We start from the raw sequence: 23,600 nt of genomic DNA on the forward strand, positions 1-23,600 counted from the left end.
AAATAAACGTAGCCGACAATATGCTCTTCCTGACAGGGACCTCTGCCCCCTGAGCTATTTATGTGCCCCAACACCCCTGGACAAAGACAACACTGGTAATAAGTCTTCACCACCTCCACGAGCAGTTAGATTTTCTCACAAAATCAAAGTTCTTGAAAGTGAAATCTAACACTGCATTGACTGGCAGATTTCAGAAGAACAACTTTTCCTAGGCCCCGGATCTGTACTCCAATAGCCGAAAATTCTCACTATGACACCAGATGTCAGGTCAGAGGCAGCCTAACGGATAACATGTCTAAGCAGTGTCACCGGAAGCAGAGTGCCAACTCCACGAAACCCATCATGGCTTCAAATTTTCCTGTCTAGTTATTTTCTTGCCTCGTGTTTAGATAAACAGCATTTTTCCTGCCTGTCAAAAGCCAGGGATCCCAGCTGCAGCAAAAAGGGACAAACAACCAAACCCAGCACTGGGCTGATCTGGTTTTAGGGCCGGGGATTTCTCTTGTCCTCAATGGCAACAGGAACTGTTTACTGCACTGTAGAGGGAGTTCCTAACATACTGTACTGGTGTCTGGTGTCAGGGGTTCCTCCAGGTTCAGCGGAGATGCGGAAATTAATCTGCCTTCTCGAACCAGGATCATATCCACACCATCTCCCAGTGCAGCAGCTCAGTTACCAGAATACATTTTTTTTCTTTCTGGTCTATGTAACAGATCAGTTCTTAAACTTGTATTTCAAAGGCCCAATATGCTATGCTTCCATTTGGTTTGCACCACATTCAAGCAATATGTTGAATGAATAAACTTGCACCAAAATGTCCCCATCGTCCTCATTAATACTTAACCTTTGTGTATGTGCACAAATGTGTGTGAAATATTCACACCATATTATCTAATATGGGTATATACACACTATATACTATATATGTGTGTGTGTATATATATATATATATATAGTCACTATAACTTGGTGCTTGCTATGGAATCACAGAATTAACTACAACATTATTTACATTTTCTTAAAGTTTTAAGGTATTAAACATTTTTAATTAAATATAGATAGATTTTACTCATTTATTTACTTCCCTAGTTCTGAGCCATATTCTCTAACTTATCCGATCTACAACCCGATCTACAACCACAATGATCAAAATGTAAATTTAAATATCTATATAAAGGAAATGAAATACATATACATGTATTACATAGTGTATTATAGTCTGCATGTCTACATATAACATTTATATGTATCCCATTTCCTCTCTGTATTGAAATTTACATGTAGGTAGGTGCGTGACTAAGTGGATGAGAACTGCTCAGAACTCAGGAAGTTGAGGTCACAGAATACCAGCTGGAGAAAAAAAAAAATTATGGCTCCTCATTAGGTTAATAGATTTACCTTTCATTTACTATGAGGAGGTTTTTCTAAAAAAGTTTTTCTTTTTTCTTTTAGTCATCAGTTTACAGGCTGATGTATATAGCTCACTGTACCTGTTTCAGACTCGGATATGCTGACATGAAAGCATTTGGTACCGATTCAGGAACAGTAATAAGTAATGATAAGGGACTAGAGAGAAATATTAATCTAGAGGGAAAAATGTAGGAGAAGCCCCCGCCCCCCGAGCACGTAAAGGAGAATCACCTACCAGCTCTACTCGTCCGAAGCCTCCGACTCCGAGGGTGTCGATGATGTTGAAGTCAGACAGTTTCAGGTTGGCGAAGAAAGCAGCTTCGGCTTCGTATCTGGATTTTTTGATGCGAAAAAATGGAAATTTCTTAGAGGCACAAACACGAGAACCACGCACGACCGACGCGGAATGACAGGACTGTGGCTCAGGGTTTACCTGCTCAAATTCCATCTTGCTTCTAGAGTCTGTGTCTCCTCCCAAGCATAATTGTTTGGTTCCCGTTGTGCAGAATAACCAAGATTTGCACTTGTCTTTCAAAGGAGAGTAAGACAGAGCACCTGGTACCTGCCAGTCATGTGACTGCTACATCCAGCCACTAGATCGAGAGTTACATTGCAGGGCTTTCCTGCGCGTCTTCTTGCGAGCCCGGATTGTTGGGCTGGTTCTTTTTTGGTTTTGTTTGGGGACTGGGGGTTTTGCTCGGTTTGGGTTTTGCCGTTCAGATTTGGGAGGGCGGTTTCTCATGAGTTTCTCTTTTCCGGAGGCTGGCAGTGGCTCCTATCAGAATTTATTAAGAGCAGCAAGATCACTGAGGTCTCCAGAGCGGCATCACAGTCAGGTTTTAGAACAGATCCAAAAGGCAGAGGACTGATGTGCCAATGTCTGAAACGGAGGATTTCGGAAGCATATTCACCTTCCTAAAACGTGTCTCCCCTCTGTTTATGTTTACCCACTGCCTCTCAGCTGGTCATCCCAGTGCCTTTATGATTGCCAGTGTCTTACTAGAGCTCTGTGGAAGAGCAAAGACCGTGCTCCGAAGTCTAGCTCTGCCCCAGGCACATCTGATACACGCAAGCGGCCAAAATAAGCTTCTCTTGATGAGACAAGTGAATATGAGAGGCTTAAAATATCTTCTTATTAAAAGCCCTACTATTTTTAGAAAGGGCAGGAAGGCATAACAGTGAAGATAACCCTCCCTCTCACTCATGTCAGGTCAGGGAGTAATTCAGCTGTCTCCAAACTGAAGTTTCTGGATAGCTCTGTGCCACCCATGACCTTCAGCCAGGCGGTACCTGACGCGGTCTATGCTATAGATAGATATGATGAATGTGCTGGAGAGGATGATCCCAACGCCGCTGGTTTGTCAGTTTCAGGATAGAGTCACCCGCAGGCGTGCGTGGCATTAAGCCATGTAGCATTTTAGCTATTCCTTTGTAATCCAACAAAAATTTAGACTCTTCACTTGGAAGAGATGTGAAGCAGCCTTCTAGGTGAGGTTTTAGACATTCTCCCCAAGTTACAACCCCAGTTGCGGTTTTTAAACAATTCTTGACAGACTCATGAGAGGGTACAAATGACCTCATGTTCATTATTGGCTGGTTCTGAGCCATCCACTCCCTCTAATGAACCTCCATAAACGAGGCTGCTGGCCAATCCTGATGGCGTTGTAGACTTCTCTCGTTAAACACAGTCAAAAGATTGGCATAGCGATTCTGGAGATGGTTTACTAGAAGGGGCATAAGTAGCAAATGTGCATTTCTAGCATTCCGACTGGTCCACTACTTTGGAAAATTAAAACTCCATCCCATTTAAAGGGCCAGTGGCAGAGTTCACTTCAACAGGTGCTTACAAGGACATCTGTTGGGATCAGACCCTGTCATGGTTTGTATGTGGTCAAGCATTTCTCAGCAGGCTAATCAAATTCTTAATGAGACTGTTTCTGAGTAATATCCTATGTGCTTGCCAGACTTAGAAGTCTCAGACACAACGAGGGTAAACTCTTTCAGATTATTCTGATACCATTTTGTATAGTTAATAAAGTGTGGTGTTCTTATAGTTCCTGAAGTTACTCCCAAATCCTTACACTTGGGCTCTGTCAAACTAGGCTAGTGATCTCCAGCCCTGTCTGCACCCAGAACTACCTGAGCATTGCCCAGAAACCATGTAATGTGGGTCCTAGCACAGAGTGAGTGAAGCATAAATTTTGGGGGGCAGTACCCAACTACCTGTATTTTTTTTAAAGCTCCCTTGGGGATTCTGATGTATAGCAAGCATTGAGAATTATAGCTCCAACTTCTCTGAAAGCCGAAGGAATTCCAGATACCATGGGAGCATTTTAGGGAGGATTAAAATGGTCCTGGGAAATCAGTAGTTGCCCAGTGAGTCTGGGGGTGATGTATTCATGCCAAGAGGGCTGGGGGCTCTTACAAACTTGTCTGGGTCCCTGCCCTCTGATCCTAGACCCCTTGAAATGACCAGTAATGGCTAACAGAGCTTAAAACAAACAAACAAACAAACAAACTAAAAGGAACATTGCTAAAAAAACAAAAACAGATACAGAACGCAGAAATCATAAGCTTAGCTGTTTAGTGTTTGCATTTCTACAGCAAAATCCTGACTTTGTTTATACTCACTCTCTGATTAACTACTGATGGTATTTTCATTAATAGAATGGATATATTAATTCTCATGTTAATAGTAGACATTTTCTCTGTAGTGATTAAAATCCACCTAAACATATATGGCCTCATACACTGAAGGCACAATTACCATTAAAGAAAATATTTCATGTTTTAAAGAAAATAGGTTGGTAACACTGCCATCATACTTTGCTAACCTTGGTAGTTACTTTGCTAATACGGCTTGGTGACTTTTAAAAATACTACCTAGTGGGTGATTTTAATCTAGCAGTTGGTAAAATACATTCTGAGGGCCCTTCAGATAACATCGTCATCGTCTTCTTCTTCTTCTTTTAAGATTTTTTAAAAAGTTTTATTTATTTATTTGACAGAGGGAGACCACAAGTAGGCAGGGAGAGAGGGGGAAGCAGGCTCCCCACTGAGCAGAAAGCCAGACCCAGGGCTTGATCCTAGGACCCTGAGACCATGACCTGAGCCGAAGGCAGAAGGCTTAACCCATGGAGCCAGCCAAGAGCCCTTCAGAAAACATCTTCTTGATGTTCCATTCCATTCTGTGTTGGGGCCCGATTCTCAGAGAGTTCAAACCATGTAGGAATGCTACCATAGCGTGCTTTACTTTTTCTTTCCCACCCAACATGTGAGTTGCTTAATATTTTGCATGCATTTATTTCTTATTTAGACTACTCTTTACAGACAAGAGTTATATCATACAGACCCTGTATACTTCTTGTTTTTAAATAACTTCTGTTATTCTATTATGGTGGAAATCACACCAGGCAAGGGACCTCTGTAAAAAACTTAAACTGTGGATGACGGCTTTTCCGTTATCTACACTTGTTTATAACTTGGAGACACATTTTCCTTCTTCCTTTTTACTTAGGGATGATTTGAAGATAATTTGAATCCATCAGTTATGTTCTACTTATTTTAGAGTTGGTATAAGTTTGAGTGGGGAAGGAGACTAAATAAATTGGCTAAGTAAATGGATGTCGTTCTACTAAATAAATTTATTTTGCCCAAGGGAAGTCAGTGTGTGAACCCGTTTCTAATGGGGCCCAAGGAATTAAGCCCAGCCTCATTCAATTCTAAAATTCATCTATGAGGGGCGCCTGGGTGGCTCAGTGGGTTAAGCCGCTGCCTTTGGCTCGGGTCATGATCTCAGGGTCCTGGGATCGAGTCCCGCATCGGGCTCTCTGCTCAGCAGGGAGTCTGCTTCCCTCTCTCTCTCTCTGCCTGCCTCTCCGACTACTTGTGATTTCTCTCTGTCAAATAAATAAATAAAATCTTAAAAATAAATAAATAAAATAAAATTCATCTATGAAACTGCACTCGTGAAAAGCACAGTTGCCAAGTGCTAGGGGAAATTCTTTTTAGGAAGAAATAAAGTTCATGACATTTCGTTGCTTAAAATCTAGAAAGGCATAGAAAGTATGTTTTCTAATGTCCTCAATTTAGTTTGAGATATTGATTCCTTAAAAGAATATTGTTATTATTATTTTAGTATTATTAGTTATTTTTTAATTTAAAATAATTAAATTTCAAATTTTATTTTTTAAATTTTTTTTAGTATGGGGTGAAAGCAATGGATCCTCTTCTCAGAAAGTGCAAAATGGACAAGCCCTTTTTGATATGACCTTTAAATAGGTCAACAACACAAAAATGACCATACAACAAGAAATTAACTGTGTTGGGTGAAGGAGACAGCGGTAATTTATCATTTCTCAAACAGTCCTGACTAAAAACATTCAGCTGGGGCTCTAGGTAATTAGAATCCAAAGACAATAGCTAATCTATAGGGTACTCTAAATAGTGAAATACTAAACTTTTTTTTTTTTTTGAAGAACTGATTAAAAGAAATGAAGTTGTATAAATGTTCTCTCTTTTCATTTCTGCCTTTATACCAAGAAGTTTCAAAAGCAATGAAAATGCAAAGTAGCAGGTGTAAAGATGAGAGAAGCAATGTGTCTATGCCTAACCTAGAAACAGAACAGTCCAGAAATCATCTCAGCCTCTCTACATATACAACCACATATCTTCACAGTATTACATTCACTGTTTTTAGGAAATAGATAATAACCATTTATGTTTTTCCATCACTTCCAATATTACTAGATTCTACAAAGCCATGGAGTAAGGATCAGTTGTCATTATTCATAATCGTTTTCCCACTGTTGCCATAGGGCCATGAATCAATGGTGTCATCATCTCACAACCACAGAACTGGGCTCTGTACTTGATAAGTGACCATTATTATTAAGAAGTAAATGTCTCACTTTATTGGAAACCATATATGATGATTCTAGCCAGTACAAAAATGTGTGGAACTTAAAAATTTTTAACTTGAGATTAGAATAGCAGTCATAGCTTAGCATTATCTTATAAAGCAGACTGTATGTATCATGTGTATTTTTAATGTAAGTGTCAAGGAGTCAAAGAAACATGATAGTTGTAGAAGGGTTACAAATGCCAGTAATTAAGAGTCAATGGAACCAAAGGCTACTGTGGCCCTTCTGCTTTAGCCCTACTCATCTATAATCCACATTGCTTCAGAAGGCCACTCTAAAAGTCTCCAAGGAAAATCACATAAAGTTCATAAAATCTTAGCATCTCCTAATCCACCTGCAAAATAGTTACCATGGCTTTGCCCGAGCTCATCTGCTATTGTGTATATTTTTGTTTCTTGATGAGTTTAGTTTTACCACGTTTTGGAAATCTATAAAAGTGAAATTCTTCAGTAATAGATGGACTCTCATCTATGACTAAGTTTCTTATTCTATAACTTCAGTAAGATGATTCAGTTCGCTTCTACTCTGGACGTAAAAATAACAAAAGAGCATTCTAGCATACAAACAAAAGTTAAGGACTTGTGCTCCTGCTTCTGCCAATGATTTGGTACCTCCAAGTCCCGATTTTGCCAACATTTGGGCCTTTCTAGGAGTGTCAACAAATTTACATTTAGTAAGAATAAATTTTATAATTTGTCAGAATCCTTAAATGTCTAGATAAATGCCTAGAAATCTTCTAAAACATTTTAAAAATTTTATTTATTTGAGAGGGAGAGAGAAAGCATAAGCAGGGGAAGCAGAAGGCAGAGGGAGAGGGAGAAACTGTCTCCCCACAGAGCAGGGGAGCTCACTGTGCGACTGGATCCCAGAACCCCAGGATCAAGACCTGAGCCGAAGGCAGTCCTTTAACTGACTGAGCCACCCAGGCACTCCCCCACTTTTTTATATGATCAAAGAGCACTGAAATCTATAAATATATACAGAAATCGCTTAAAAGAGGATAAGAGCTTTCAGAAAGTGAGCCTTAAAGCACAAAAGATGCACACATGATCTATGAAATAACCAGGATATAATTCTGCCTGTCCGGTGAATAAACAATTTGGTATGCAGGACTTTATGCAGTAGTAGTTCCTGATTTCATAAAGCTTGGTTCCTTTGGTAATTTGTAGGTCTGTAGAAATTCAGCCAGAAAACCAACTTTAGAGAGAGAAAGTAGAATTGGAAACCGGACCAATAATGTTTGCACATTAAAATAAATGTGGTTTGGGCTTAAACCGCAGGTCTCCCTCAACTCTGTGTCCGTACAAACAGTTAGTACGTCCACGTCCTTCCTTATTCCCGATTCTCAGATGTCTGGAGTTAGCTGAGTCAGCCACCCAAATAAAAATGAGTAGTCTCTCTTAACTCTATAACTCATCTCTTATTAATTTACCTCTATTAAACTCTATAACTCATCTCTTATTAATTTACCTCTATTAAACTCTATAACTCATCTCTTATTAATTTACCTCTATTAAAAGTTTCATTGATAACTGAACCTGAAAGTAGAATCTTTTGACTTCATTGGAAAACAGAGTAAACCATTTTATAACTTAAGGTTTGAACAGGGAGTTATTTCCTGTTGAAAGAATCATGGTTTTCAAATAAACCAATTTTATAGAAGTCCCTGTTAACATGAGAAAACTTATTCCTAAAATTCTAAGCAAAAAGGGATGATTTCTCAGTTACTTGGTCATAAGACACATAGGGACAGTTGTTTGTATAGTCACTCTTCTTTAAGCAGCAGTGATAGAAACTTCTAGAAATAAAAAGTTTAAAAGTAATTTAATGAATATAAAGTATTTTATTATGTCAATTTTTGCCAGAAAGTGTAATCTTGTCTTTAGGGAATCTGAGATAATATTACTTTGTTCTATTTCAAAAATTGTAGTTTTCAGGAATAAGCAGACTTTTTTTTTTTGAGTACTCTAGTCGTGAAATAGTTCTACTTCTTTTTCAAATATATTCCCTTGAGGAGATACAGCCAACAGGAATACACAGGAAAATTGCATTTCTCATATCTGCTGCATAATAAGAATGATAGTAATTCAAATATTCTGCATTTAGAAAGCACCTTTCTTCCCAGGACTTTAAATTTCTCTCATTTAATTTATCCTTCCTGATTCTCTGTAAAGATGGGATAACAAATACTTTTCCTTCTCTTTTTCAGTGGGGCAGACCAATCATTGATAAGTGGTTGGTTTCAGAAATTAAATAGCAGAAGTAGGGCTAGAACATTTGCTCAAGTTTCAAATCACAGCATAGTTACATTTGCTCCTAAAAACTTAATTTACTTTTAAGCAAGATAGGAGAGAATCATACAACTTTAGAGATATTTTTATCTCGAAGTCTGGAGATACTAACATGGTTCAAGATCTGGACTGACACCATTGGGAGTTCACCTAACCCAACCTCTGATCTTTTAAAGATAAAAAGCAAAGTCCAGAGACAGTAAGCAACTTAGCCAAGGTCCCAAAGACTTGGGGACACAGGCCAGGTGTTTTGACATGTGATCTTTTTACTATCTGATTCTATCTTTACAGTTTTTATAATATTCCGATATTTGAAAAACAAAGGCAAATGTAAAACTTAGAGTATATTTAAGCAATATGGTACAACTTATTATAGTTGGGACTAATTTTAAGGTTAAGATTAAATCACCCCCCCCTTTTTTCAATATTATAACACATAGACTAAGCATGACCTATAAAGAAAAGTCTTTGGGTAGAAAAGAAATTTTTCTATTTCAGGGGAAAGCTTGGACTTCACCCACCTTTTATTTTAGAGATGTGGGTTATGGCAAACAGAGTCCTCAGGGAAACTGAATGAGAATGTTTCCACAATGGGTATTTTTCCAAAGTGGCGGGAGGCACGCAGATGACGGTGAGAGGTACTTCCCTGAGGTCTGACTTATGGGAATGGTAAAGGCAGAAGGCATGGTTATCTCTACCTCTTTTATTTGCCCCGTGCCCCACCTCCCTGGACTTGAGAACTCTAACCTTCATCTTAAAATTAGTCCCAGTTGTACTCTTAAAGGAATCAGAATACCGAAATGCGAACAGTAGGGTTAGGGGCTCAAATAAACACTAGGGATCCGCTTTTATTTCTGGACTTAGAACCTATGCTGTGTACTCGCATCTGCCTGTTTCCCCTCTATCCCTGAAGGACTCTCCAGGAACTTAAGGGACAGGGGACCGACCGGTGGTCATGATCACAGTGGGCCAAAGAAGGAAAGATAGTAAAATGCAGTGTGTGGCAAGAACGTTAGATCAACAAACCCTCCCAATCCACTGGGGATATAATAAAGGAAATGACCAGGAACTGGCCCAGCACAGACCCGAGCAAGACATTCTCTTTCTGTAAAATAAAGGGTTTGCACTAGACAGGTCTACAAAATTACTTGCAGCTTGGCATCTGGGATGCCAAGTGTCCTGAGATACACACTTTCCCTTTTGCTCCTTTGGGGTCCTATTCCCCACTCTTCCTCTAATCCATGTCTCCTGGAGCTCCTATTTCAGGAAATACTACCAGAAGCTTTCATGTAAGGGAGTTCTGCTGTCAGCTCCCAGTTACCAAGGCAGCAAGCAGGAGAGCCCCCTTCCCTGGCCAAGGCAGCAAGCAGGAAAGACAAGTGTTGATGTCCACAACAGGACTACAAATGCACTGCACCACACACTGTGACAGACCGGGGCTCCCTCTTCCTACGCATTCACATCAGAATTACGGTTACAAAGAGAGCTGATAAAACCCTGGGAGTTGGGGCCAGACAGCAATATTTTACCGTACGATGTATAGGCAAGTCTATGCAGATGTTACTTAGCAAGACTAATAATCGTACTGAGACAGGTAGGGACCAGGCGAAAAAGCCCTCAAGGGAAAAAAAAAAAGTTTTGGAATCAGGGCACTTTCCGTGGGTTGGTGTTGCTAAACCACTTTCGTACAGAGCAGACCCAGGATGAGGCCAGGATTTGGCCCCATATAGGCCCCATACATTGCAGGACTGGAAACAGAGGACTCCGCTCTAAAAAGCACCCTTGAGTTGTGGGAATAACCTGCCTCTGTCGACCAATCAGGGCAAGGCTCTTCCAGCCGATCAGGATGAAACGTCTTTTTTTTCCTTTCCCTCATTAGCATCCTGGATCGCTGAGTGTGCGCCTGAGTGGGAACCCCAGGGGCAACTTTCTCTGTGTAAGCTGAGTCTCCTCTCCATTTGGGGAAGCCAGGTTACCTCACCTCTGTCAGCACTCTGCCTCCCTTCAACTTTATCTGTGACCCTAATAAAGCCTCGTATGCCTCATTTCTATGTTGGGGGGCCCAAGAACCCAACCCTGGTAACAACATATGAGTTTTAAGGAACTCCCTACAGTTGATTTGTGTCTCTATGTGACAGACACCTATTACATGTTTACAGTAACACAGGGGCTGTGTCCCCGGTTCTAAATCATTATTCTCTAGTGACCTTTGAGAACACCACCCATACTGGAAAGGAGGAAAACCTGTAAATCTTTTCCTTAGTAGAGAACATATTAAGTGGGAAAAAAGAAAATGAAACAAAAAATTTGCTCTGTCAGGTTGTTTAGTAATAGTAACAGTGCATTTATCAGGAAATAGCCCGCATTTGTCAACAAGTAACTGCCACCTGGAGGCAGAATCTGGCCTTGTCCTAGGTTGCCGTCAATACAACTGGACGATAAAGCAACTTTACCAAATCTTCTTCTTCTGTTCCAGCCTTCCTTCCAGGCTACCATATTACATTTAGGTGTCCTGTCTCTGAAGAGTCCCTTTGGCTGGCACAGCTTCTCAGACTTCTCCCGTTTATCATGACCTTGATGGTACAGAAGAATACTGGTCTGTGTTTCATAGCACGTCCCTCAATTTGGGTTTAACTGGTATTTTCTCATGGTTTTTGCTAGGGTTATAGGTTTTTTTTTGGGAGGAAGACTATGGAAGTAGAGTGCTATTTTCATCACATGATAGCAAGGATATATAGTATTATTGATAGGACTATCATTGATGGTGCAAACTTTGGTCATCTGGCTAAGATAGGAATTCTGTATTTTATAACACAGTATCTCATTCTAGGAACCAATGATTGCAACAGGAGCTGTATTAAAATGTAATCTTCTCCATAATTGTTATCTTAGAGATGTGTCCCCTCTTAGGATGGAGTAAGTGCCAAAAGGCATCACACATGTCCACACTACTCAGCTTTCTGCCCAATAATCTAAAAGGGTCATGACAAAATTCACTACTTGGGATTTGCATGCTGATGGCCACAATAGTCAAAACCAATCTCTTCCCACACATTTCTTATAGCACTGAGGGAAGAACTTGATACCATCAAATTACTGCCTCTTTTCTTATCTACACGTATACCAAATTTTTACCATAATTGTTTGTCTGAGTACATGTCTCACTTGTCATGGACATTTAGAACTAATTTGCAATCACATTTCATGTCAATTGTACCATTGATTGAAATAAATTACACTTAAACTGACCTTCACTTCTGGGTTAGTACATCTTGGTTATTTCTCTGTGCTTGTAACAATGGATTTTATTTTATTTTGTAACAATGGATTTTAAAGACAACTACTCACTAAAAGACCGCATCATTGAGCAATCCGTTAGAATGCTAAGTGACTTCTTCTAATATTAGGTTATGAGTATTTTTCTGTGTGCATATAATACAAATGATGCATTTATTTCACTACTTTATGAACCTCCTGGCTCTGCTTTGTATATAGCCCCTTGAATAGACTGGGTCATTTCCTCCCTTTTTAAATCATCAGTAAATAACAGAGAGTAAAATGAAGAAAATGAGAAGGGGCATTCAGAGATATTATGGTTATTCTTTATATTGTTTAGCAGCTAGAGAATGTTTTTTCCATGTGTGGCTTCTTTTTCCTCACAGATTTTCTCCAGATCAAGTTGACCTTCTGGCTACATCCTACTCTCAATTCTCCTTTTGTGACCTCCTTTTTCCTCATTCAAGTTACTGCCTTTCTCTCAGAAGTTAATGGCTACCAGATTTACATGGCCTCGATGGATGAATTTGGTTTTGCAAGAGCTTGTGACAAGAGAAGCAGCTACATGTGTGACGGGAGCATCGCTTTGACTCATTATCAGCAGTGCAGTGTGGACGCTGAATGTCCACCTGAGAACACACAATATCTGAATGGGTTCTCGGTCTCAGTGGGAAGCCTGATGTGAGGCTCAATCCCAGGACCCTGAGATCATGACCTGAGCTGAAGGCAGATGCTTAACTGACTGAGCTGCCCAGGCATCCCAGGATAACTGTTTCTTTAATAGTGATGCCCAGATTATCTAGTGCCCTCGAGGGATGGGGGTATTCTCTGAGGAAGGACATTGTCCATATTATCAAAATTTTTCTTTTTTGATTACCACATGGATCTCTCACCCTATTACAAAAATTAAAAAAAAAAAAAACCTAGGGCATCAATATTTCTAGAATGGATTATCTTCTTCCAAATCATTTAAAGCATAATTTATTGAACATAGTGTTCAGAGGTTATCATTCCCAATAATCAACCGTGTGTGGCTACCTCTACTTGGGAGGACCCCCAACCACACTCCTACTATGTGATACTTAAGATTAATTGCTCAGATTTTAAGCATTATCTCTCACCAGAGTCAGGGAATCTTACCTCCCATTTCTGACCCAGGTACACTTATCTTGTGTCCCTAAAAGCCAGAGAGCCGAACTTGCTACAGTTGTACCTATTCATGTAATCAGTGATTACCTAAGGAGGCCATGATACAATATGATTAAATACCATCTCCAGAGCTGTGTGTTCTGCACAAATCCCGGCTCTATCTTGGATTGGCCACATGAGTTTGGACAGGCTTCAGGATCCCTCCACACCTCAGCTTTCTTTGACTGTTTCATGGGCACACTAGTCAACCAACCCCACAGGTTGTGGTGAAAAATAAATGAGATAAATGCATGTGAAACATAACTGTAAGCAATCAGTGATAATAAGATGATTGTTACCTTTCATGGAGTTTGCATGGTGTGCCTGATACTTTTCGTCACTACTAACTGCCTGATTTTCCTGTCCATGGATGTTTGCTTCTCCAAGTAGCTGTTCTTCCCCTCAGCTGGGATCTAGCTAGTAGAGTTCTGTGTCCAGCAAACTAGAGATAAATGGGATGTTACTATACAGAGATCACATTAATTTAGTATTAATGACAAGTATGTCATAGAGTTGATGTTTTGTTCTTTTCCGTGATTCTCAGTTTCTTCATTGGAAATATTCTAATTGGTGGTTTATGGTGCTCCTACTACACTCTGGTTAACTCTTTGTATTGCTGCTATGCAATGCAGTGCATGTTATCTTTTCACCTTCGAATTTCTAAACCATCTTAGAATCAGGAGCTATCAAATTGATGGGATACGTGATCAAGGAAGCATGAGATTTCTACAGTCCATTCTAACAGCCCTTTTAAAATGAGGCTATGTGAGGATCTCCTTTTCAAGTTTAAATTTAATAAACTTCCCACCATTCTACCAGGTATTACTTTTAGAGGATATGGAATTTATGAGCCGTCCTTCAGACGAAGGAAAAGCACAACACTCATGTGGTTTCAGGACTAGGTCCTTCCGATCAAGTCTTCCCTTAGCTTGTGGGAGACATGATCCAGCATCATGCTGTTGGCCCCAGTCAGGCAATAGATACAGAGTCAGACAATGACCTTCATGATCCAGAGCCTGGAAAGCATGACACAGAGACTCAAGAGGCATGCAGAGAAAGCCAGAGAGGGTCCTCTCTGAGGACGAACAGGTGCCAAAATCAGAATTGCCAAGAATCTGCTCAGTGACCCAATCCTGCAAATAGATCCCTCTTCCATTTTTTAGGGGCTTACTCCCTCTGAGTTACTTCTTTAAAGCCACCATGAGAGCAGCTCACTGTGAAACAGGACAAAGACCTGGCCACATTCCAGAGGCACAAATGAGCTTGCTGATTCCTTCAGGAATGGGTCGGTGACACCACAGATGCCTCCTTCTGGACCAGAGATTCCTAAGTGTGCCTTTAGCAGGGGCAGCTCAATTTCAAATCCTCCACTTTCTTGCCTTTGGCAGATCATCACAAATATGCCTTTGATAAAGACCTGACAAGATTTACAATGTCTTTATCCCACTGAGTAATGTTTATGAGACAAACATTCCCTGAGGTGATTTGTGAAGATAAAAATAAAGGAAAAGAGACAGAGAATTCTATCTTGATCGTTTTCCTGACAAACAGCAACAGAAGGAGAAATAGTACACAGAAGATGTATGTTCTTTTTTAGGCTCCAATGAAAAGTATTTGCAACATTCCATCATGTCACCCAAATCTATTAACTATGCTGTTAATATGGTACAGTTAACATCAGGGGGACATTTTATGGCAGTGGAAAAGAGACTCGTTGGAGGGCTAATGTTTTTGAGATGAAATTGACATGAGACAGCTTTAGACTCTACTCAGGGGACCTGTCTTGTAGCTAACCCTTCTAGCAAACATGATCTACAGTCCACTTCCACCCATGCTGCTGACTTCAAGAGCCCGGTCTGAGCCACAGAAATGCTGTCTAGGGTCCACACACCAGACAGAGCATGCAGAGACATGGGAAGAAAGGCCTTGTCACTGCTTGTACAATCCCACCATCCTTGTGTGTCTACATGCACTGCTAAAATTGAGCCCTTCCTTATGCACCTGTTGCTGAGATGTCCTGTCAGAGGAGCTCAGGGGGCAAAGGGAAGACTCTCACTCAAGTGCCCTGCCCAGCAGGGGACACGCAGAACAGCCTAAGAACCTTGGGAGAGGAACTAGAAGACAGTCTTCTCCTTCCAGGCTTGATATGATCATTTTTCTGAATAGCGTTTGCCTGGCTGAGACAAAAGGAGAAAAGCAGATCTTTCCCATCAAAAGAGATCCCCTGATGGCTTAAGTACAACAGCACCCTTTTCTTTAGCTCAGGTCCCCTCCGTCCAGACACATTTCTTCAGAGATCAGCAAAGCAGGGGCTTACATTACTGGTTTGGCTGCTACCTCTTTAAGTCCCATCTTTTACTTTCCACCGAAAACCCAAATCAGAATCCAAACTACGATTATGTTTGGATTTTAACCTGAGGTAATGAGGCTACCATGATTACAGCAGGGAGGCGATGGGCAGCCACAGTGGCTCAAAGAATCTTCTTACAAAAGAAGAGTTTTCATTCAGAAAAATGTCACCAGGATTACGACGTCAGCCTCACTTACTCACACTTGAACTTCACATGTACTTGCCTTAAAGAATTCCAAATCTTGAGAAGTGATAGACGCCTGCTCTAGGTTTTCTAACAGAAAGTGAACGTTTGAGTTTTGTAAAAAACAGACGGTAAAGCTATGGCATCACTACCTCCCTCCTCAGGAAGGGGAGGGAATCAGAAAGTAGAAACATAAAGTTAAGAAATAACACGGAAACCGCCATTGTTTCCATTGCTTGCAAAACAAGTTCTCACTCCTTACCCACAGAACAACAGCAAGAATGTAACGGGACACAGGTGCAGTGCTCCTTCCCCAAGAAGTGAAAAGAGGGCACTTCTAGGTCACCTTGTCAAATGTCTTTCCAGCACGACAGGTGTTGTGAGAGCTACAGAAGCTATTTCTATTATTTATGTCTTTAGAGATTGCTAAAAATACCAAGTCCTTTCTTGTGAGAAAACTGCTTTCCATTTGTGCCCTGAATATATTGTATTCTTTGTAACACAATAGCACAATACAAAATGCATTACCTCTAGGGGAAGAAAAAAGGGATCCTAAATGTCATTGTGACTCCTAAATGTTGGTTAGATACCCAATATTTCCTTATCACTATTACTTGTGAGATAGATCAATATTGAACAACTTCTGTGTACTTCCAAAAGAATTCCAAATAAACCTCAAGTTCAGTGATTATGCCTGCCTTGTTGACCTGAATCATAAAAGTTTTTGATTTCTGCCCATAGATTGTGACCTCTATTTATAGGATGTATACAAGATACTGAATAGTCCTGAAGAGGGCAAAGGCTTTTTATCTATCTATCTATCTATTTATTTATTATTTTTTTTAACCTTGCTCTGGATTCTCTGTGGAATGAAAATATGGTTCACTGGGACATCCTATGATCAGGGACTCGGCCATCTCGGTGAATGATTCAAACCCCTGAGGGACACCTGCGGGCTGGACCCATTCCACCTTCTGGTGAGGACATACCTCCTGCAGTCATTAATTTTCAGCATGAAAGTTAGATTTGAATTGACCCCAAACCACAAAGTCCATTTTCAACGTTGGTAAGCTATCACCTTCGGTCGGCAGGCATGTTTTAGAATGGAAACCAAGTGGCTAAGAGTGACAGCAATTATCCCCAGGTTAATAAGAGACTCTTCTAGCTGGAGGGACAGAAGGATTCCAGGAAAACTGTATAGTCCTTCTTTAGCACTCACTCATCTGCCTCGCTGTCCTGTGACAGATAAAAGATGCGGGCAGCTAGGCTAAAAGGCATTTGACGGACTAAGGTAAATAACTGCACCATCTTGACCAGGCGGAATCAAAACTCTGAGATGATTTTCGACAGTTCAAGGAATCTGAGCATGATCATCCTAACGGAACTCCAGTTTCCTGTTTTTAGAAGAATCAGCCAGTTCTTTGACATCATAAGTTACTTTTAGCAAATTACTGATTAAAAACAAGCATATGCCAGAGCACTGTTAGAGATGCTGAACATCCTGTCATGGACCTATATACTAAAAAAAACCCTACAAATAATGAAACCAGCCCAGTCCTCCTGGTGAGGGAGAAAGACAAAGAAACAAGTATGTGTGTAGTATGTCAATTTGCGGTAAGGGCATGGAGAACATTTAGGCAAGGAAGGGGACCAGAGAGTGCTGGGACACAGGTGAGGAGGGTGACACCTCGGCCAAGGTCTCAGGTGAGGACGTGGGGAGGGCGGAAGCAAAGCAAACTGAGTCCAGTCTGCAACCCACCAGGATCCACCTCGTGCTCTCAGGGCGGGTGGCTGCCAGGCTGTGAGCAGGGAGCTTCCGCAAAGCAGAGGACAGGAAGGCATAGGGGAAATGTGGAGCCAGTTTAAAGTCACTGCCCTCTGCCCTCATCCAGGCAAGAAGAGCCTCTGCGACTTGGACAGAGGAGTTAACGCCCAAGAGTTGGTTCTGGAACAGGTACTGAAGGGAGAGTCAGTGCGATCTGTCGTCAGACGGACGTGTGCTATGAACAGAAGAAGCAGGGGGAGTACGAGTCTGAGTGACCCTCGAGAACCAGGATCGAGGTCTGCTTATTGAAACGGGGTTGGGGGGGTGCGTCATAAAAGCAGGTTTGGAGGAAGAATGGGAGTTCAGTTTGGTATTTTGAGTTTGTGCGGTGTACGATTTCTCCGAGGGGATTTAGGGGATTTGACAAGGGGGTGGCTGGATGTCCAACGTTTCAGAAAGGACACTGGGGCTGGAAAAGTGTATCTGGCAGGCACCTGCAGAGAGAGGTGCTGAGAGCTGTGGGGCGAGCCCAGGTCACCAAGGATGGAAGTAGAGATGCAGAGGGGGACAGATTGGGGTGCCCCACCGGGCAGCGGCGACGCACAGGTCAGAGTCTAAGATGACGTGAGGAACACAGAACACCAGGGAACACTGGCTCAAGTAAGAACACACTTCAGGGAAAAGAAGCTATGTCGGATGAGATAAGCAATGAGCCACAACCAGGGAGTTTCGCTTGCTGGAGGTCGCTAGTCACCTTGGTGTGGTGGTGATTAAAGCCTCAGGAGAGACTGGGAGGTGAGGGATTGGAGCTACACTTAAAACAACAAAAAAATATTTCCATTTATTTGAGAGTGAGTGAGCACAACTGGTGGGCAGGGGCAGAGGGAGAAGCAGACTCTGAGCAGGACTCGATCCCAGGACCCTGAGATGATGACCTGAGCCGGAGGCAGACATTTCACCAACTGAGCCCCCCAGGCACCCTGGAGATACTCTCTTTAGATGTGGATTATATTTGCTGATAAATGGGAATCGAAGGTATTGGCTGTTTGGTTGGTTTCCAGCGACTAAAAAGAGACAGAGATGGTTACGGTGGAGTGTGGGAGAGTTTCCGGCGTGATCCTTACACAGGAAGGAAGATGGGCTGGGTGCCCAGGGAAGGGCTGGTGTGGGTCCAGATCAGTGACTGCCAGTAAGAGCGGGGAGTTTCCCGGCAGGGGCGCCTGGAAGGTCAGACTCCAGACAGGTGGAACCGTTGATAGTCTTCAGAAAGGACCGGAAAGAGAAGGCAAAACTGGGGTACACTGCAACACTTACACAAGGCCACATGTCTTTCTATCGACCACCCCAAACGCAAATCGCCATTTTATTTAATGAATGCTTCACGTGGGTTAGTCATTACTCTAAACCCTTTGCTTACTGTCATTTATTTTTCACAAGGAACGAGCCCTTCCTGAGGAAATGAATGAAAGCTAACTTTCCAAGATCCCGTGGAGGAAGGTGTGCACCTGGGTTTTATGTATGGGCAGCTGGCATCTAGAACCTGTGCCATAAATCACTCCCTGATTCTTAACTACCCCTGTCTTTATATATCTGTCCATCCACTTACCTACCTAGAGAGCCCCAGAGTCCCACTTCTGTTTCATGTTCTCAGTGAGCCTTAGTGTTTCATATTTCTATATGAAAAAATATTTATAAGGAAACAGAAGATTCAGAAATACAAACACTATGAACCTAAGTAGCAACTCGGGTCACTGTGGTGGGGCTGGAGTTGAAGAATGGGTTCCAGATGGACTTTTGATGGATGCTGTTATTTGGAGAGGAAACTCTCCCTCTTCGTGGCCCCATTCTTCCCAGGAGAGGGCAGAAGCAAGCTTGCTCACTATCCACAGAACCATGATGTACTGCTTCCCGGGGTAAACTGTGCTAACTCCCGAGAAGGAGTCACTGTGCTGGAGCACTGGCTGTGGTCATCAAATGGATGGATGGCTCTAAGGGACCATCAGGGACTGTCTACCAGGGGACAAGGCCTCCTGACCCACTCACACAATTCCCTGGACTCTGGGAGTCCGGCAGCAGCTGGTTACGCTCATCTCTACCCTGACCCGATTCCCAAATCCTTCATAAATAAAGTGACCTTTACCTGACAGTCCAAACCTCCTCATGAACACAGAACTGACTCTGTCCCAGTTTTCCTTCTCTAGTATTTGGAACGTACTTAGGCCAGGAGCACAGAAATCAACTGTAATTATGACATTTTTAGTAGTTTTATGACATTTTTAGTATTTGCTAGCTTTTTTACTTGCTAATGAGAAAAAAGATGACTCTTTTAAGGAAGAAACTCTGTCTTACTTTGCATTTACTACAGTATTGAGAAACACGAAGCCTATAGTAGGCATTCAATAACGATTCTTTGATTTGTAAAAGGACTCATTTTAGACCATAATCTTGTCCTTTTCTGTGTGAATCAAATGAAAAATATCTGATATTCCAGCTGTTTCTTACTTTCTTTACTGACTAAATGCCTATGTGAACACTTGTATGACTACAAATCAACAGAACTTCACACATTACTCACGTCTAGACTTTCCAAGTTACATTTAATGAAGTTTCTATTCTCAGACTTTATGTGCATAAAACAGAGTATAGTGAACTATGTTGCTATACAACTAACCTTAACTTTAATATTAAGGAGAAAGAAAAGAAGAGAAAGTTGCAGTGATTTTTTAAAACCACAATTTATTATAACATATTAATGCATCATAATAATACATGAGATCATAATTAGGCTTATATATTAGAATATATTAGGATTTAATGGCACCTAGCAAATTATCCCCAATCTTACTGGCTTGAAGAAACAATAAACATGTATTATTTTACGGTTTTCTGCAAGTGAGGAATTTAGGAGCAGCTCAGCTGGGCAGCTGGGTCTCAGGGTCTCTCTTCGAGATGTCATCGGAGGCTGCGTCATCTGAAGCCTGAGTAGAACCGATCCGGTTCCAAGGCAGCTGAATCACATGGCTGGCAAGCTGCTGTTAGTTGTTGGCAGGAGGTCCCAGTCACTCTCCATGTGAGCTTTTCCATAAGCTGCCTGAGTATCCTTAGGACACGGGTGACTGGCTTCCCCCAAGGACAGCAATGGCAGACGGTAAGGCAGAGGTCACAATGTCATTCACAGATTACATTCATGGTATCCTGCTGGTCACATGGGCAACAAGAGTTCACTGGAAGAGCGGATGACACAAGGCATGGCTGCATTCCAGAGACGAATGATCTACCTCTGTCCCCTTCAGACCCAACACCTACACTTGGTCCAGAGCAGGATGCATACTTCCTATCCTGTGGACGGTTGCCCATTTTTGAAGTAGAAGAGTCTTCTCAGCCAGCTTCCTGCTTGAAGAAGTCTGAGGTTCCAGAGGACTCTTTCCATACAGCGCTAGCTCTGTCGTCTCCAGTCCAAGCTGGTGATCTTTGCTCAGTACCATCCTCTTAGCAACTCTGTGGGTCTCTGATGTGGACTGGAGTTTATTCCAGAACAAAAAGCCACACTCACAGATCTCTTTGATGTGAGCTCTTCTCAACCTTAATCATCCAGGAAGGCTGCAGAGGGACAATACCCTTCAGCTTTTTGGAAACCCCATGTCTGACTGAATACTTCTTTGAGGCAATCCTCCGACACAATACACTTGAAGAAGATTTCAGAAAGATTTTCAAAAGATTTTACAGCTGTTGGTTTTAACTCTATATTTGTATCATGTTTTCCTAAGAGTGCCTTGGATTTGATGTTTGCCTGGAAGATGGTTCTGAAATGCAGTCTTCTAGAAAGGTGACGGATTATTGAATCAGCAAGTCCTCGTTTGAACATCTGACATTCCTTCATTAAACTTATTTTTCTTATATCACATTTTCCATAAGCAGGAACAAGAAGCTTCCTGAAGAAGCTTCTGCTTTCCACATCACCACAGGTGATGGTGTTGCTCAAATTTCTGACACCACGGTTTCCAAAATTTCCCTCACTTTTCTCTAAGTCCTCCTGGGCAGCTTCCTCAGAGGCCTTCAGACTCCTGTTGAGTGTCTCTTCAAATTCTCCGGGTCCTTCCAGCTGCCACCCACCTTCCTCTTCTGATTTCCTCTCCCTTCCGCCATTTTAGGTTTTGTCATGGCAGTACCCAAATTCCAGGAACCAAAATAGGCATTAGTTATCTGATGTCATATAACAAACTACCCTCAAAGTTTAACGGCTTGAAACAAGTTACTGTTTTTAACATTTATTAGCTCAGAGTGACTAGGTGTGGAGTGGCTTATGTGGGGAGTTGTCTTGCGTTACTCATGAGGTTGCAGTTAAGACACCAGCTAGGGCTAGAGTCAGCAGAAGGCATGACTGGGCGAGGGGAATCCATGCCAATGTAGCTCAGCCAGTGGTTAGCAAGCTGGTGCTAGTTGCTGGCATTTCCTCTCCAAGTGTGGGTCTCTTTGGAGGCTGTGTGAGGGTGCTCTCACCTCAGAGTGAGTGAACCCAGAAAAAGCAATGTGGAAGCCACACTGTCTTCTATAGTCTAGCATCTGATGCCACACAACGTCATCTCCACCATATTTTCTCCATCCTGTAGTTGAGTGTGGGAGGCAACGAAGAACCGATGCACTTGTCAGAGGGCGGGGACCACTGGATGCCCAACCTCAGCCTCTGGCTACCGGTATATCAGAGTGAACAGTGCCCCCCATTTTACTTCCACCCAGGACCACTGGCGGTGGCCTTATTTGGAAATAGTGTTTTTTTGGGAGGTGATTCATTAAAAGGAGGAAATACTGGATTGGGTAGGCTCTAAATCCAACGACTAGTCTTACAAGAAGGCTGTGTAAAAACAGACACACACAGAGGAAAGACAACTACCTTCGGACAGAAGCAGAAATCTGACTAATGTAGCTATAAACCAGGATCAGCGAGGAAAAAGTCTTCCCCAGAGTCTTCAGAGGGAGCAGGCCCTGCCAACACCTTGATTTTAAGATTCTGGCCTCTAACTCGGTGACTAAGTATATTTCTGTTATTTTGAGCCGCCTATTTTTTAGTAATTTGTTATGGCAGTCCTAGGAAATGGATACATGGATGCTCTTTAAATTTTAGGTTATTAATCCACTCAGTTTTCAACTGCAGTCGTAATCTATTAGTTCACGGAGAAATAAATAATTCTTACAGCACTCCAATAAGTGAACCAGCAGAACAAAACATGAATGCTCAGGGTGAGAACTCACGTATTTCGGTCCTGCATGCAACCATTTCAACGTGAATTTGTTAGTTATGTTTATCAGGCACCTGCTAGCATCTAGATTCTGTGCTGGATATACTGGTCTAACATACACCATCAGTATTTTTAAAATTGATTATAATCTTGCAGCGAAAATATCTATATACATATAAATGGGTCCTTGGGGGCTCTGTGCAGCTCACTGGTAGGCAGTGGGGGAAATAGGTCCAGTCTGTGTTGTAGTTGGCTAGCAGCCCTGGAAAAAAGCCAGATGGGGCAGAACAACAAGTGGAAATGTAAAATGTAAAAGTGGTTCTCCTAAGAACCCAAGTAGCAAACAAGAGCAGGGACATAATTATAAATCAAAAGCCCGAGAGAGACACGATTTCTCCTTCCTCTGGAGACAATGTGAACCATAAGCAGAAAGGAGAGAAGAAAGACAAGTTTATTAGCTGGGAATAGCACACAATTTTAGGAGATTGGCTACCTCTTTCTTCCCTTATGCACAATGGTAACAACAGCTACTCCGAAATGTTCTGGCTTCAAGTGTAACAGGGACCCCTCATCAAGTCCTACTTGTGACCCCAACCATTCAAGAAACACTGGGTGCCTATGGGTGTGAGAGGCTGGAAATAAACCCCAAACTGCAGTCTAATGGTGATGGTGGGGAAGGAGTCTTCATGGTAAAAAGGAAAGAACTATTTAAATCTCTAAAGTGGTATTCCATTTAGAGGGGATTTTCCCACCATAGCATGGTCCTAGTTTAGAACTTGGCTCCAATGAGTATGTAATATTCAATTTACAAAGGAAGATCATCAAACGTTTTGTGGGCAGTAACAAAAAGAAGTGCCACATGGGTCTCCCTAGCTTGTGCTGGAGAACATCTCACCTACCTAAACCCAACTTTTGATGCCTGCCTAAACCACGACCACCGTACCTCTACCTGCCTACAGTGGCTCCATCTCAGCAAG

General features: G+C 41.9%; 1 protein-coding gene across 4 annotated transcripts in view; it reads right to left on the reverse strand.

The window, feature by feature from the left end:
• Positions 1-23,600, reverse strand: part of PRKG1 (protein kinase cGMP-dependent 1) — a 1,258,123-nt gene that overhangs the window by 50,791 nt on the left and 1,183,732 nt on the right. For 3 of the 4 annotated variants that reach the window (XM_004764104.3, XM_004764102.3, XM_013062254.2), the window contains one exon: positions 1,646-1,742. In XM_004764104.3, the coding sequence (XP_004764161.1) occupies positions 1,646-1,742 (97 nt within the window). Of the gene's footprint in view, positions 1-1,645; positions 1,743-1,843; positions 1,937-23,600 lie in introns of those variants that run through there. The other variant, XM_045081471.1, reaches the window with a different exon arrangement.

Source organism: Mustela putorius, unplaced genomic scaffold (genome assembly GCF_011764305.1).
Source record: "Mustela putorius furo isolate JIRA1106 unplaced genomic scaffold, ASM1176430v1.1 tig00000577_pilon_pilon_pilon, whole genome shotgun sequence".
Lineage (NCBI taxonomy): Eukaryota > Metazoa > Chordata > Mammalia > Carnivora > Mustelidae > Mustela > Mustela putorius.